Raw genomic sequence first — 16,917 nt, forward strand, 5'->3', positions numbered from 1 at the left:
GTCTTATTTGGCTTGGTATGGACCACAAACCTTTACTCAGTGATCTATGGTCTATCACCTGATTTGGACCAGAAATCTTCTTTTTCTTTGTGGTTTGATTTTCTTGGTTGCCTATTAGTCTGTTCACATTGTGAAATATGCAATATATTTCATGAGTTTGACCTCTATGTCTTTCTCTTCTTAATGCAAAGCACTACTAGTAGTAGCATTCCTATAATCCTATATCTATGCCCCCTTTTTTGCTACTAAATATAAGTATTGACTATGATAAGGGCTCTTAATGTTTACTTTCAAAGGTTGCTTCTGTGTTTTGCCTTAAGAAAACTCTAGCTTGGGTGTCAAGTTAGAGTAAGGTTCTAGAAAGACCTATGGATGACATTGGAAAGTAGGGGCAAAGTAGAGAATCAAATCCCACCCAGGGTTTATGGTAAAAAAAAATGATGGAACAGAATCTTTAGTCTTCAATACATATTCTGTTTCAACCATTAGTTCAATTACTTGTGGCACAAGTACATGTTGGATCATACTTCTGTGATGGTAGTGTGCATGTATCTGTGACTCTCTGAGTACTGTTTGTACAACACAGTTGCATCTTATTATTTGAGAGAACTGTGAGAATGAATTTTATTTATTTTATCCCCTTATGATTATTATCCAAAAGCAAGGTTGCTTATCCTTTGTAAAAGTTAATGCTGTTTTCTAGCAATAATTGCAATTGTTAATGTAAGAATACAGTTTGCTTTTTTCTGGTGTGTGGATTGGCTCATGCTCTTTATTGCATGTCACTTTCCTACACTGTTTTCTTGGACGACACATTCTTGGTCTGTCTACTCTTTTAAAACAACCCTTTTAATTTTCACTTTTGAGAGTAAAGGAAGGATTATTATGACTTGTGATAATGGAGGAGGTAAAGACAAAACTCCTTACACGAGTACTAATCAACAAGACATTGATAAAGTGGTGTAAGACCTCAAGATAAACAATGGAAAAAAGAATGAGATTAATTCCTCAAAGGATATATTGGAACTACATTTGTTGTAAGAGGCAACCACACACCCAAATGAGATTAGTTTCTTAAATGATACTCTTGATAGTACAAGAAAACACATTAAATATGAACAGGAATAATGTTTGTTACTGAAGGGGAAACGTAGATGTTGTTCTTATTTCATGGAGAATTGTAATAAATTATAAAATAATGTGAGACCCAAATAAAAATGAAAATTTTATTTGCTGTTGTGGATGCTCTTAAGATTCTATCTCAAAACCAACAAGAAGAAGAATATCAAAACATATATTTAAACATGACTTACTTGAAGTCTTTAAGAGGATTATGTTCTTCACATCAACTTTATTTGCATTTATTATAGTTAGTATTGTGGATAGACTCACCCGAAATAGTTTTATACTTGTTTTATTGATTCATGAAGAAAGTGATTAGGGTGTTTACAAAATCAAAATAACACATTCTTATGAACCATAGAGACACATTCATATGAAACCATACAGATTGAGGAAAAAACACATCCGTATGTAACTTTAAGGATAAGAGAGTTTGTTAAAATCAATATATGATTAGAGTCATTAATCATAAACTATATACTATATAGTAATTTCAATTCCCTAGCACTAAGAAGCTACGTGATCCATTTATGTTTGCGCCACGTATATAAAAAGTGCATCTTAAATGTCACAACCACAAGATCATTCCTTATATATTCTCCCAGCCTCTTCCTGAACAAACCGAGACAAAGATCTCTTATCTCCGTGTATGTTCTAAAGTTAATCTAAAACTAATTATAATATATCATATTAATTAAAAAAAATTAGATACTTATAATTTTGTTAATTTTTGTTATGATAGGTTTGGGACAAAATTGAAGACATACATAGGAACAATACATCTTCATCCCCTAAAGAGGGGCCCACCTAAGAATGGATATTTCCAACTCCCGGATCTTGAGTAGCTCTTCTTTGTTATGTCTACAACTTCAAGTGCTTGTAATTAAATACTTAATTACACAAATGTTGCCCCATTTTACTTACTCTTTTTTTTTTGCATTTTAGTCCCTAGCTTTGCCATCTTTTTCATCTCAATCTTCTCATCAGATGAAAATGTTTGGACTTAACTTAAAATAAAAGGATATTATAGAAATATACATTTTCTTATTGTTTTTTTAAACCGAAAATATTAATATATTAGTACTTATTGTGGTTGAAATTCGAACTCCCATCTTCCTTCAAATAAAAAAGACTCGAATTCATATCCTCCTACACTTTGTTCCCTTGAACCATTCACTCTTGCTATCTTCTTACTCCTTTTTCTGGTTGTTTGTTATTAACCAATTGCTGTCATTAGTTTCAGGAAATGATTTTTTATTTATTAATATGTGAAAGGGAATCCATACATTGAAATGATGGGTCGGTTAGGTTTGAAAAATGTTTTCTATTTTTTTCATTCTGAAGATTCTTTTTTATTTATAGATTTTTATTTTATTACTAAAACCTGGCTTTGCCAGGAATACAGGAGATTAAGGCAGAGAGAGCTTCTTTTTTGGAATCTAAGCTGACCAATCAACCTAAATTAAAAAGGAAGTTTCTTATTTTAGAAAAAATAACTAATTATTTACGTATCAGTTCCTTGTTTGGTCATGAAAGGAAGGAATAAAATAGATTAGGATTTTAGTATTAGTTTGTCAGAATTTGTTATAGGTGAGACTCAAACTCTCCATCTCCTTTGCTTCACTTCTCATTGTCAAACCACCTTGTAACTCCATTTTTATTTTATTTTTAAATTTGCTATGAGAAAAACTCGAACTCATAACTTCTTTCATTTCATTTCTTAAACTCGAACAAGTTGAAAGAAGAAATAGAAAGGAAGAGAGAGTGGTGTTGGACACAAAACATGCACGTCTCATGGTAAAGAGTTCCTGGTTAACATGGAGTATGTGATTTAGTACAATGTTAATGTTATATGTTGCAGATTCTATTAGTTGTACTACAGTACTACACTTTTGACTTTTTAGGTACGTTTCTCTCAGCAACTGTATTACACACCATTGGTACATGCAAACCAAAATTTTAATTATCAATTAATAGGATACGTAAAAGTATTTAATTATTACGATTTACGAAGTAGATACCTTCACTAAAATATCTCTCTGTCTCTTAATCTGGGTAGGTTCTGGGAGTATGTGAAGATAAGATTGAGAAAATTTTCAACTAAAAAATACTTTAGATATAAATTATATTCTTACCTACAATCATAAGGATATTGCCATAATTATACAAGCACACTGCAATAAAGGAAAAAAAAGGGAAAAAAAATAAAAGAAATGTCGAGATTAAACTTATATTTGTGTCTTTCTTACTTTGCAATAAGATAGGCATACATTTTTTTATAAAGAAAAATTGTATTAAAGGAGCACAAGGGGTGCCCACCCAATATAAAAAGGAAACAATCACAACTTAGTCGCACTTAGTGTTATACAAAGATTAGGATCCATACACCAATTAGCAAACAACAAGAATTTATGAGAAACAAAAGAGATAAACCAGATCCACAATCTAGTTTGAATCAAGTCAATTAAATGCACATTGCTCGGAGTCTTCTCCTGAAAGATAATTTCATTTCTCATAATCCACACTGACCAAACCACCGCGAACCAAAGCATTCTCCACAACTTTACACAAGTACCGCTTTTAAAAGTATCATGAAGCTTGAAAAAATCCATAATTGTTGAAGGTATTGTGATAGGAACTTGAAGCCAAGTGTAAAAACATTTCCAAACACTTGCAACTAAGTCACAAGATATAAACAAATGGTCAATAGTTTCAATATGATTATTGCAAAAAATACAAACCATATCTTCCGCCCTCGCAATAATATTCCTCTTAAGAAGTTCATCCTTTGTTGGGAGCCAACTTCTTCAGAGTTTCCAGACAAAACAACAAAAAATTGAACCAATTAATTAAACAAATAAAATTTATTCAAATAGGTAGACTTCGCTGCAACTCAAGGGTTTGATTTTAGCAGCAATCAAATTCATTAGTAAAGTTAACAAGTATTTAAGAAAATAAGTGATACTTCTATTCATATATTTATTTTAACCATTACGCCTAAGAAGATAATTAAGTAAGTTCAACACTCACTCCTCAAAAGAGTATATGAAGCTAGGAAAATATGCATTAAGTAGATTTCAGAAATGTAGAAAAATCACAATTCCATTACTTCATCAAGATGAAACTAGGAGTTCTCAAAGAAGATTTTATTCCTAACACACTATAGAGTTCATATAGTAATGAACTAGAGATCTCTAGAGATATGTATAGCTATGTTGTTCTTAACATCATTATAAATAATGGAGTTAAGACCAAACTAAGAATAAAGATTATGCCATACATAATAGGATTTAGAGCAGGAGAAAAATAAATTTAATGATTGTTGATTCATTCATGATGTCACAAAGAGCATAATGTAATGAGTCTTGATCTCCTAATACCCTTCGACGAATTAGATTAGGTTTTGTTGGAATATCATCCAAGGAGATTCTCCACATTAAATACCTCATCTTTGATGGGACATTAAATGTTCACAGTCTTTTGTAGAATCCTCTACCATAATTACTATCCTCCTTTTGGAGCACTTGATAAGCACTACAAACCAAGTAATGACCTTCATTCTCATGCATCCAAATCCGTCCATCAATAAAGTCTTGTTCAAGTCTTGTATCCTTAAGAGATTTTCAAAAAATCTCTTACTCTCTTGTTTCCAAAGGAATAGGTTCCTTCTCCATTGAGATTCCAGTTCCATATACCATTTCACCATTCCGTTAAAGAGCTAATTGTTACATCTTTGTCCATAGCTACCTGATGTTAAGATAGCTATACCCTAGCCAAGAAAATTAGTCCTTCCTCGTAACAAAAACAGGACATATCGTGATTAGGGTTTTGATTAGGGTTTTGCATAAAAATGAAGCCCCTAAACTTAGAGAATACTAAACTGTTCAAATAGTAAAAAGTTACAACTATTTGAAGTTATGAAGGCTCCCTAAATGGCTCAGCATTATTTTCCAAACATTTTTTTAATTTGTAATTACTTATGTAAGAATTCAATTACTATTTTATTTGGAGAACATCTTGTGCATCATTGTATGTAAAATTATAATATTACTTTGATCATTGTATACTATGCAAATTTGTTAGCTAAATAAAAAGTGCTCACGTCAGTCACGTGTTTCCACACATAAATCACACTTATCTTGTGTCAATTACTTATCAAAGGATATATTTTTTTGTCATCTTTTCATTCCTTTTAACTTTCAAAATCTTAATTTTGTATATAAGTCTTAGTATAAATACATTTTGTATATTTTAAACTATAATAGGAAGTATGTTCTTAAGAAATTTTTACAAATAAAATATAAAATTTATTATTATTAATAATGGTATATCTAAGTTTAGGGATATAATAGCAAAATTATGTAATATGAAAATATAAATTTTAACGAGGATAAAATAAAGCAACAAATGTAAAAAAAAAATAGTAAGGATAAATTCCTTATAATAGACTTCAGTTGTTATTTTATTCTAGAAAATCTTGTTTAATTTAACATAACAATACTATTTTGATCATTGGATAGTATGGAAGTTTATTGGTTATATAAAACGTGCTTCTGTGTTTTTCACAAGTAAAATACACATATTTGGTGCCAATTACTTATTAAAGGATATATTTCTTTGTCATTTTCTTCATTCCTCGTAACTTTTGACATCCTAATTAGTTAATCATTGATGTAATAAGAATGAAATGGAAGTGTGTTCTTAAGAATTTTTTACAAATAAAATATATAATTTATTACTAGCTATTATGATAAATTTAATTTTAGAAATACAATAAGAATATTATGTAATATGGAAATGTATATTTTAATAAGGATAGAATAAAGGACTCATAATTTTAACAAGTAAAAATTATTTATGAAACACTTCAATTGTTTATTAGGAGATTATCTTGTGAATCTTTGTATTAAATTTTCTATTTGCAAAAAATATGTAAAAACACCCTAAATTTTATGTTTTTTATAAGTGATCATCCTATATTATTTTTTCTTCCTAATTATCCTTTAACCTTTAAGAATGCTCGCATAAAGGTAAATTTAAATTAATAGTATGAATATTTTTAACTCATGTACTTTTTAATCTTGAATGCTAGATTATTATTATTTTGTTTTGTTTTTGTATATATAACAATATTATTGTATTAATAACTTTTAAATCTAGAATTTACTTATTTTCTTATTTTCAATCAATTATATGTAATAAGAATGAAGTGGAAATATGTTCTTAAGAAATTTTTGAAATATAAAATATAAAATTTATGACTACAGAAAAAATGATAGGTTTAATTTCAGAAATATAATAAGATATGATGTTTAATAAAAATATAGATTTTAATTAGGATAAAATAAAGCAATACGAAATTACTTATTTAAATTAATTTGGAAAGGAAAAATTACTTATTTGGAGAACATCTTATAAATCTAAAATTACAATTCTATGTTACTTATATAAAAAGTGTTTGTGTTTTCCACTTTATTATCTTAGGAAATGTTTCTCTTAAGTGGAATCTAGTTTCCATTAGCCCATTTTCAAAATGATTGTGGATATAATTAGGGTCATAGTCTGAGTCTGAGATCAAGTAGATCTATATATAAGAAATCCAAATTGTAAATATTACAGGAAATAATCAAATAAGAGATTGATAAATATGAAACATTGTCAAACATATAATTACATTCATTATTCAAACACACACAACACATCATCTTGAAACAACATCATCAAGCAATCAATAAATGATTGCACACTCCAAGCAATCAATAAAAGAAAGAATTGAAACAACATCATCAATCCCATATCATAGCAACTGATATAACAGCCACACCAAAAAGCACAGAGAGAAACTTGAACCAAGGGCTTTGGAAAGGGCTTGGCTTCTGTGGATTATAGCCTTTGGATATTAGATGATTGATTGCAACATAGATAAAAACACCACAAGCAATACCCATAGATATAGCATACAACCAATCTGCAGTGCTTCCTTCTGTTGTGGCATCAATGGCAATGCCAATTCCTACACCAATGGGGCTAGACACAGCAAAGGCTGATGCATATGCTACTGTTGTAATTAAGGGTCTCTTTGGTAACATTCTAAGCAAAGCAATTCCCATTCCAACTGCAGCAAATACCTTGTGCAAGGATATTGTCCATAAATTCCTCCATGCATCTGCCTTAGTACCTAAATGTTATATATTGTACACAAGTTTAATTATTAGTTGGTTTCATTAATTAAGTGCTTAATCTTTCAAAAATTATTATGTGATGATATATAGTGAATATCGATGATACAAATATGCAATTAACTTCTTATATATATGAAGAAAATAGACGATAATTACTTAGCCGCTTACTTATGTTATTTTTTGCTAAGTGAAGAGATAATATGAGATAGGATAAGGGGTGTTAACCAATCATATTACAACAAATACTAAAATAAAGTAAAGGTGAACCACTTACATATGTTATTGTTACTCATGTTAAGTACATATTTTTATCATATGTAATCTATAAGCTCATCATCAAAGGAAAGGGAGAAACCCTAAAACTCCAATGGTTATGCCCTCATTCCAAACCACTTTAGTTATTGGTTTGAACTTTGAAGTATCATAATTGATCATAATAAAAGAATGGAATTAGAATTTTCAAAATAGTATTGTTCTACAAATATTCAAGCATGTGACATATATTATACATATACACATGAGCAGTGCAGATACATATATGTAGTAAACAACATCTACTCTATTTCATGATGAACTGACATACATATATTAATTTCTCATTCACCTATATATATATATTATGTATAAAACTATTCTAGAGTGATCTTGAGTATATAAAATGAGTAATTAAAGGTGTATTCATTCTCAATAATTAGCTGAAACATATCTAGAGTTCTAGATCTCAATTTACTTCAACTATTTAAGGGTGAATATAATACACCCTTACTCTTTAACCTAATACTCAATCGGTTGAAGCTTTTTCTTATACTATATGTTGTTAACTAGATATCTGTATATCAAGACCTAGGTATAAAAATGATATAAACTATGTGTCCAAACATCATATTTCAAATTCATGGAGGTTAAAAAAAAGGTAGAAGGTTAACCTGAAACTCCAACAGCGATGCCCTCAAAAACAGAATGAAAACATAGTGCAAGAATGAGCAAAATGGTATCTGCCAGATTTGAAGTCTTAAGAAAAGCAGGATTTGTTGTCTCAAGTGACAAATCTTTATGAGTGGCATGTAATTCTAACTCATTAGGTGTTCTACCTCCTTCAAGTTCCACCACCTTGGCTTCCCTATCAATATTGCGTGTGACATGAACCACCACACAATCACCAAGCATAGTAATAAGGTACCCAACACAAGCAAGCATGAATGAGAAAGGGTAAGGGTTTGTGGTAAGGTCACCAAAAGTCTGAGTTGAATCACTCAAGAAATGCATCATAGAGGTACCAAGGAAAACCCCACCAGCAAACTGAGTCCCTAATAGAAGAAAGGTCTCATTCCACCGGTAGAAGTAAGGAGAAACACCACCAGCAAAAGTAGTTACTAGAAGAATGATCAAACAATATATTTTCACAAGGATGAGACCCTTGGAATGCAAATTTACACTTGCATCTGTGGTATTATCATCACCATGAACCTTGGTTGGGTAGAGAAGTGAGGCTAAGATACACAGGATGATGAACGTTGACTTGTAGGTCATGGCTTTGGATGAAGAAACCATGGTGTTAGATGAATGTTTCTATTCACAACATTGCCATATTTTTGGCAACTAATAGTGTATGTGATTTAGTACAATGCCCTATGTTGTACATTGTATTAGTTGTACTACAATTTTGACTTTTCAAGTATATGTTTTGCACCAATTGTACTCCACAGCAAGGGCATTTAATTATTAATAAGATAATTATAAACTAGACAGGTTGATTAGAATATTGATGTCAGAAAGATAATGACAAAAACAATATTAACTCTTCAATTTTGTCAAACTAATATCCACTTTGCTTCTTGGTATCACCATGTTATGGGAAAGTCATAGGGAAACTAAATTCAATATATATGCCACAATCATTTAAATGGCACAACTTTCTGTGGGTATAGATAATATCAATCTTTTCATGTAATTCAGTAATTATGTTTCTCGTTAAATAAGTGAATGATGAAGCTACTACTTAAACCTAACTTCATTTAATATTCTCCATTCCCTCCTTGCATTGAAAAATTATACCCTTAAAATGAATCAATTCCTTCCTTGGTTGATGCCCAAAAAATAAAAATGTTAACTTAATTTTAAAAATTTCATATGTTAACTATCCACAAACGAGTAAGATGTCAAATAGGGTAGAATGTCAATTTTAAACAGATCTAAGGTAAAATCTTTATTCTTTGATAGATAATAGAAACAAACTAGTAATCCCAAATTGTTAGATACTCATATTCCACACAAAAACAGATGCCTCTTTTGTAATAATTAGAAGTAAAATATCATGAAGGTCTACCATAGTTAATAAATATATCAGGTTCTGTAACTCACTTCAAATGATTTCTATGCTTCTAAGGAAGTTAGGAGCAAACAAAAAATAAATAAATAAAAAATGAAAGGAAAAAAATTTCTCTTCAGTGGGAAAATGCATGTTAGATTGTTGAAAGATTTAATGTATATAGAGAGAGAGATTAAGTTTTCTTATATACTTAAATAATTGCACATCAGCAAAAACACTAGTGTGTTAAGAGGCATGGAATTAGCTTAATGATGATGGTTTATAAGACCCACCTCAATTTGGTAGGCCATGATATCCCCAATGGGACCATTTTATGCTCCAAAATGTTCATTCAACAATAGTGCTAGAGAAAGGAGATTCAAGAGGATGTACCAAAGGAAACAAATCCATATTTATTTTGTGAAATGAGTAAAGATGGATTAATTTACATTCTTGTTCTTAAGTCAAGTTCAGTGTATACTGTATAGTAGCACATCATATATTATATTATAATATAATTATATTACCATATATACATATGTGTATAACTATTAGTGACACCATTTTACAACTATATTTGAACTTTGAAGTGTGCTACACAATATCTGAACCAGAACCATCAGACTCACTATCCATGTTTCTCTGCAATCCCAATAACCCCATCCTGAATTTACACACTGGACATGTTCCTTGTTGCCTGAGCCATGGATCAATGCAGTTGGCATGAAACTGGGTAAAAAAAAGCAAGAAAAATATGAAAAGTAAATTGGTCATTATTTATGTGTGATAATTTTAATGAATAAAGGCATAAAGTCAAGGTTGAATGATTTGCCATCCCATAAAGTTAGAGAACAATGTTTAACCTAAAGAATGTAATGTAACTTGACATGAAAACATTAACAGAATATATAGTTTATAGTAGAGCAGAGATATGTGCAACTTATTTTCATAAATTTATGGAAATGGTTTATGACTTTTCTATAAACTCTTTTTAGTTTCTTTCAACAAGATATCAAAGAAGCTTATGAAAATAAGTTTTTTTAGCTTATTTCAAAAAGCTTAATGAGTAAAGTTTAAGTTATGAAACAAGCCATTAGCTCAATTGGTCAGGTAAATAATTTTTTTGTTTAAAGAAACAAGTCCTACCCACAATTATAATTTGTTTTTTGAAAGAAGAAAAAATGGGTAGAGCAAGAACCTGATGCAAGCATGGCAAACTACGAATAAGCTCCCCCCGGTTAACTTGGTCCAAGCATATAGTACATGTAAGCTCATCTTCTGGACCATGCAAATTCTCTTCTGATCCTTCATGGTCTTGTTTAATCTGATTAAAACAATGCAGAAAGAAACTAAAAAACATGCCTCGAAAAATAAGGGATGGTGTTGAATGAGGGTAATTCATCCACAGCTTTATTTGGCATTACAAAAAGCATACACAAGTATTTCTACTCATTTTTCATTAGGTAGATGTTTGAAATTACAAGCTCCTCTCTAAAAAGAATGGAACCAAGGTGTTATCTTTAATTTGCAACCAATCTTCCATGTTCAAAGCCAATAGAGAAAAATATATTCTAAAGACTAAGTCTGTCTATTGTCTTAACAAGTCAAACTAGTAATATGAAATTCAATACTTAGATGGAGTTGAAAAAAATGAGAAGTTATCACTATTTTCCTATATGCAAGTATGTAGTAAAAACTTCCGGGTCTTGATGCTCGGTCCTCATGGTTCTAGATGCAATTTTATAAATTCAGAAGTCTCAAGTGTGATGCTGATTTTTTATAATTAAAAAAAAAAAAACATTCGCCGATGATGCAAAAGGATAAACAGAGATATCTACCTCAGCTGCACTTGAAGATTCTATTCCTGCACTGACATCCCTGTTAATATAAACAAATTGTGTCAAGGATCAACTCGCTGTCATGGTTTAGTTTTTTCTCCGACCCCACTTAGTGGGATAAAGGCTTGGTTGTTGTTTGACTAAAACTCGTCATTTTATTACCTGCTGATGATGTATCTTTTGCATATTTCTCATTTACCACAAAATTTCGGTGGCAATTAGCAGCAAATTTTCTTTCCTAACATGAGTTACTCCTGATTATTTCTACAGTTCCAATCGTTTTTCGAATTACAATTTCAGAAACAATTTAGGGAAAGAAATTTAAACCTCAGGCAAAGGCAAAATCAGTAGCTTCATTGAGGCGTGCATATTTCTGCCTAGCGTAAGATTTATATCCGAATATCGTATAGTGTTCTAAAACAAAACATGGTGACTTCAAATCCAGCCATCACTACAAACAATTTATAAGTTTCTCATTCATTCACAATAAGAATATTTATAATATAAAAACTAACAAAACTCACTTTGTTGGATCTGCAACTTTATATGTGTGAACAGGCAAGGCATTTATCTCTTCCTCGGTCATTGAAGGAATATTAGAAGCAATATTAGAGTCCAGAGATCTCAAAGTATCATAATCTACCTCGAAATGAAGAAAAAACATTATGAATAATGTTACACATTTGTATAAAAAGACGAAAGCTGGATAGGCATTCATCTACTTTTCGCATTCTTTAGCAGCACTTTCATTCTAAAAAAAATACCAAATGGCAAATGTCGAAAGGTGGATTTTAGAAGCATAATACCGAGCTCGTCGAAATCACGGTCAATAAGTGCAAGCTGAAGTCTAAGTCCATGCAACCGTCCTCTAGTTGCGATTGCTAACGATGGTGGCACGTGAAATCGTAATTCGGTATGGCCAATTAAGCCAGTGGCTGCTGCGGCATGAGCCCGAGCCTGAGCTTGAAGATGTTGACACACTGCATACATCCTTATGCTTGTTGCCATTGCAAAGAAAGCCAGCACAAGCCATAGCTACAAGCACCGCATACATTATACCCATGGTTTAATTTACCTTATCAATTGGTAGCACTACTCAAACTAGTAACATATCCGAATCAGATCTAAATGATTACTCACCAAAAAATAATGTGTTGCTTGAGGAGAGTTCAATATCATGAAAAGACATAAAACTGCCAAATGAACAAGTCAAACACGGATTAGTAAACTAACCTTATAAAGCAGTAATGCATTTTGTGCAGTGGTTATTAAACTACCTATAATAAGAAGAGCCAGGGAATTGCTATGTGGCCGAGCCGAATGAACGCGCTGACGGAAATAAGGGATAAAACAACAGCATTAGAATTAAAGGTGAATGATCTATAGCTATATAATCTGAGTTACTTGTTAAAGAAGCTAGCACAATGAAGAAAAGAACATATACCATTGTTGTTCTTTCAGGAACATATTCTGAAAATCCACTTTCAATATCTCCTCTACTTCCTCTGAAAACAAAACTCATGATTGCAAAGCAAATCCTTGCAACAACAATTCACAGTGACACTACCTGGCTTCATAAAACCATTGTGCCTTTGATTTATTAGTATTTATAGAATGTTAAATAAATCAATGCAATTACATTATACACTTTCTGTGATTCACATTTAGTAGAATATAATTGATTACAAGTTTCAAAATTAATACAATAGAACAAGAAAAAATAAGTATTTCTTATGCATTCATGGATCAATGATCAGAGTATCAGACAAAGCATATTAAGAATTGAAATTTCATCAAACATGTAACAATACCCAATTACACAAAACAAAATCATATATAGCCAAAATATTAAGATGAGAGGGTATAATTATAAAGACCAATATAGAAAGCATTCATTCCCTTCCAATTCCAAACACACATTGCATAAAAATGCAAATAATAATAATAATAATAATAATAATAATAATAATAATAGTAATAATAATAATAATAATAATAATAATAATAATAATAATAATAATAATAATAATAATAATAATAATAATAATAATAATAATAATAATAATAATAATAATAATAATAATAATAATAATAATAATAATAATAATAATAATAATAATAATAATAATAATAATAATAATAATAATAATAATAATAATAATAATAATAATAGTAATAGTAATAGTAATAAGAAAAGTGATACTTACAAAAATTAGAGACCAAAGAGAGGAATTTGATTGAAATGTTGTAGTGGTTTTAAGGATGTTCAGTTCCTTTCTGTGTTTCTGGTGACAACAACACACTTAAACTCAACTCATCTCACTCTTCACAACTACCAAACTCTTTGCTTGTAGATGCATTTTCACTTTATCTACACAATATTTTTGAAGAAAATAATTACTTGGGGTACTTATTAATAGGTGTAATATATATGCATGATAAGTGTAAAAATTATACACAGTTAATATATCATTCAATATTCATTTGAATTATTTTTTAAAGTGGCGAGAATGATGAAATAATAATATGTGTTATACTAAGTTGGAGCATTTTAGGAGCTGACACGTAGAGTAACAATTGCCACGTCATGTTGGCATGCACAAAGTTTCAATCAACACCGTTGGATTAAGCTCAACAAAAAAATCACCGATTTTGCACCCAAAATGACATTACTCACAAGCTCGGTGCTAATTGTCTTTTTTTCCTTTTCTTTTTGTTGTTGTTGATGATGCTATTCTAATACAAACTATTTTCATGTTTATAACACTAGATTGTGCTTTTATGTTTAGTTTATAAATGTAATGTAACATTATATTAGATATGTAACTTGGTTGCTTCACTTTCATCCCATTATCACTCAATTGTAATTTGTAAGTGAAGATATATATTCAGATAATTGTTGCATCTGACAGCCTATTATTCCAGTTATTAAATAAATAATCTGTTCATTTCAAAGTTTATATTAAAAAAATAAGATAAATTGCACTAGCCTAAGAAATTGCATATCTTAGTTTATATTTTCATGATATTTTAAAAAAATGTTAAAATATTGCAAATTTATCTTCATTTATTACTATAGTAAAGATAATATTTTATTATAATCTCATTATGTATTATTTATTAGTTTACTAAAAATATTTTATTTTTTGGTACTACCAAGGGTATCATGCCCCTTTTTGGCAAGGAACTAATTCATTTTGGGATTTGTGATTATCTTTCTCAATTAATGTCGCTCATATGAATAGAATAATTGACTATAGAAATCCGGTGAGGCCTTACACCATTAGAATAATGTCCTGTTAGTATAGTAATAATAAATCTTTTATATAATTTATAAAGTATCTTATTAAAGAATGATAAAAAATTTCTAAATAGTGCTAATGACCAGGGGTTGAACTAAGTCAACTAGCATAAATTAGGTGGGCTGTAAATTGATTGGAGTATTAATTTCAGGGTTTAATATTTATGTTTTACAACTTAAGGTATTGAGTTTTACAATCAAATTTAAATCAATAAATCATGTTGGATTCTTTAAACAAATACTTAAATGTAAATAAAGTTGTAAAAAGTAAAAACATAAGGCCACAGCTAGAAAGAAAAAAGAAATGGCAAGTATAGTTGTAGAGAAAGGTTCAACTTTAGTTGGCGTGAGAAAATTCAGAATTGACCACAAACTTGAAGTGCAAGACAGTTGTATGATTCAACAACTAGATGACAATAAATGAAAAATTGTTTAGCTGGTTACTTTTGGAAAGTTCTACGTCAACCTATGTCAATTGATAATTAAATTATTAATATTGTTTGTCCAACAAGATATTAAATCAAAGAATGACTCTGTCATAACTTAGCCACATTTTTGTATTTAATTATCAGAACAATACATATGAGGCCAAAAGAATAAAAGGTTGGAAGAAAAGTGATACTTACAAAAATTAGAGACCAAAGAGAGGAATTTGATTGAAATGTTGTAGTGGTTTTAAGGATGTTCAGTTCCTTTCTGTGTTTCTGGTGACAACAACACACTTAAACTCAACTCATCTCACTCTTCACAACTACCAAACTCTTTGCTTGTAGATGCATTTTCACTTTATCTACACAATATTTTTGAAGAAAATAATTACTTGGGGTACTTATTAATAGGTGTAATATATATGCATGATAAGTGTAAAAATTATACACAGTTAATATATCATTCAATATTCATTTGAATTATTTTTTAAAGTGGCGAGAATGATGAAATAATAATATGTGTTATACTAAGTTGGAGCATTTTAGGAGCTGACACGTAGAGTAACAATTGCCACGTCATGTTGGCATGCACAAAGTTTCAATCAACACCGTTGGATTAAGCTCAACAAAAAAATCACCGATTTTGCACCCAAAATGACATTACTCACAAGCTCGGTGCTAATTGTCTTTTTTTCCTTTTCTTTTTGTTGTTGTTGATGATGCTATTCTAATACAAACTATTTTCATGTTTATAACACTAGATTGTGCTTTTATGTTTAGTTTATAAATGTAATGTAACATTATATTAGATATGTAACTTGGTTGCTTCACTTTCATCCCATTATCACTCAATTGTAATTTGTAAGTGAAGATATATATTCAGATAATTGTTGCATCTGACAGCCTATTATTCCAGTTATTAAATAAATAATCTGTTCATTTCAAAGTTTATATTAAAAAAATAAGATAAATTGCACTAGCCTAAGAAATTGCATATCTTAGTTTATATTTTCATGATATTTTAAAAAAATGTTAAAATATTGCAAATTTATCTTCATTTATTACTATAGTAAAGATAATATTTTATTATAATCTCATTATGTATTATTTATTAGTTTACTAAAAATATTTTATTTTTTGGTACTACCAAGGGTATCATGCCCCTTTTTGGCAAGGAACTAATTCATTTTGGGATTTGTGATTATCTTTCTCAATTAATGTCGCTCATATGAATAGAATAATTGACTATAGAAATCCGGTGAGGCCTTACACCATTAGAATAATGTCCTGTTAGTATAGTAATAATAAATCTTTTATATAATTTATAAAGTATCTTATTAAAGAATGATAAAAAATTTCTAAATAGTGCTAATGACCAGGGGTTGAACTAAGTCAACTAGCATAAATTAGGTGGGCTGTAAATTGATTGGAGTATTAATTTCAGGGTTTAATATTTATGTTTTACAACTTAAGGTATTGAGTTTTACAATCAAATTTAAATCAATAAATCATGTTGGATTCTTTAAACAAATACTTAAATGTAAATAAAGTTGTAAAAAGTAAAAACATAAGGCCACAGCTAGAAAGAAAAAAGAAATGGCAAGTATAGTTGTAGAGAAAGGTTCAACTTTAGTTGGCGTGAGAAAATTCAGAATTGACCACAAACTTGAAGTGCAAGACAGTTGTATGATTCAACAACTAGATGACAATAAATGAAAAATTGTTTAGCTGGTTACTT

General features: G+C 29.9%; 2 protein-coding genes across 8 annotated transcripts; both read right to left on the reverse strand.

The window, feature by feature from the left end:
- LOC109351080 (zinc transporter 1-like) lies at positions 6,742-8,920 on the reverse strand. Its single transcript, XM_019592414.1, has 2 exons — positions 8,231-8,920; positions 6,742-7,300 (listed from the first exon to the last, which is right to left on the reverse strand). The coding sequence occupies exons 1-2, from the start codon at positions 8,853-8,855 to the stop codon at positions 6,909-6,911; spliced, it is 1,017 nt and encodes a 338-aa protein (XP_019447959.1). The 5' UTR covers positions 8,856-8,920; the 3' UTR covers positions 6,742-6,908.
- On the reverse strand, positions 10,076-15,577 carry LOC109351081 (E3 ubiquitin-protein ligase SDIR1-like). Of its 7 annotated transcripts, XM_019592421.1 has the most exons (9): positions 13,658-13,852; positions 12,895-13,021; positions 12,728-12,779; positions 12,591-12,643; positions 12,257-12,485; positions 11,975-12,089; positions 11,451-11,490; positions 10,811-10,936; positions 10,082-10,341 (listed from the first exon to the last, which is right to left on the reverse strand). In XM_019592421.1, the coding sequence occupies exons 2-9, from the start codon at positions 12,970-12,972 to the stop codon at positions 10,207-10,209; spliced, it is 828 nt and encodes a 275-aa protein (XP_019447966.1). In that variant the 5' UTR covers positions 12,973-13,021; positions 13,658-13,852; the 3' UTR covers positions 10,082-10,206. The 7 variants fall into 7 exon arrangements, with proteins under 7 accessions (XP_019447965.1, XP_019447964.1, XP_019447963.1 ...); XM_019592420.1 differs by lacking the exons at positions 11,451-11,490; positions 13,658-13,852 and adding an exon at positions 15,378-15,577 and having other exon boundaries at positions 10,076-10,341; positions 12,895-12,988; XM_019592419.1 differs by lacking the exons at positions 11,451-11,490; positions 13,658-13,852 and adding an exon at positions 15,378-15,577 and having other exon boundaries at positions 10,076-10,341; positions 12,895-13,017.

The sequence above is a fragment of the Lupinus angustifolius genome, chromosome LG06, assembly GCF_001865875.1.
Source record: "Lupinus angustifolius cultivar Tanjil chromosome LG06, LupAngTanjil_v1.0, whole genome shotgun sequence".
Lineage (NCBI taxonomy): Eukaryota > Viridiplantae > Streptophyta > Magnoliopsida > Fabales > Fabaceae > Lupinus > Lupinus angustifolius.

What these genes read in the sequence shown, in the direction of transcription:
- LOC109351080 (XM_019592414.1), bottom strand. Translation starts at nt 8,855, where the DNA reads ATGGTTTCTTCATCCAAAGCCATGACCTACAAGTCAACGTTCATCATC. An exon ending in CATCGCTGTTGGAGTTTCAG is followed by an intron (nt 7,301 to 8,230) that starts GTTAACCTTCTA and finishes TATAACATTTAG; the next exon opens with GTACTAAGGCAGATGCATGG.
- LOC109351081 (XM_019592420.1), bottom strand. Translation starts at nt 12,972, where the DNA reads ATGAGTTTTGTTTTCAGAGGAAGTAGAGGAGATATTGAAAGTGGATTT. An exon ending in TTCCTGAAAGAACAACAATG is followed by an intron (nt 12,780 to 12,894) that starts GTATATGTTCTT and finishes TATTTCCGTCAG; the next exon opens with CGCGTTCATTCGGCTCGGCC. An exon ending in GTTTGCCATGCTTGCATCAG is followed by an intron (nt 10,342 to 10,810) that starts GTTCTTGCTCTA and finishes TTTTTTACCCAG; the next exon opens with TTTCATGCCAACTGCATTGA.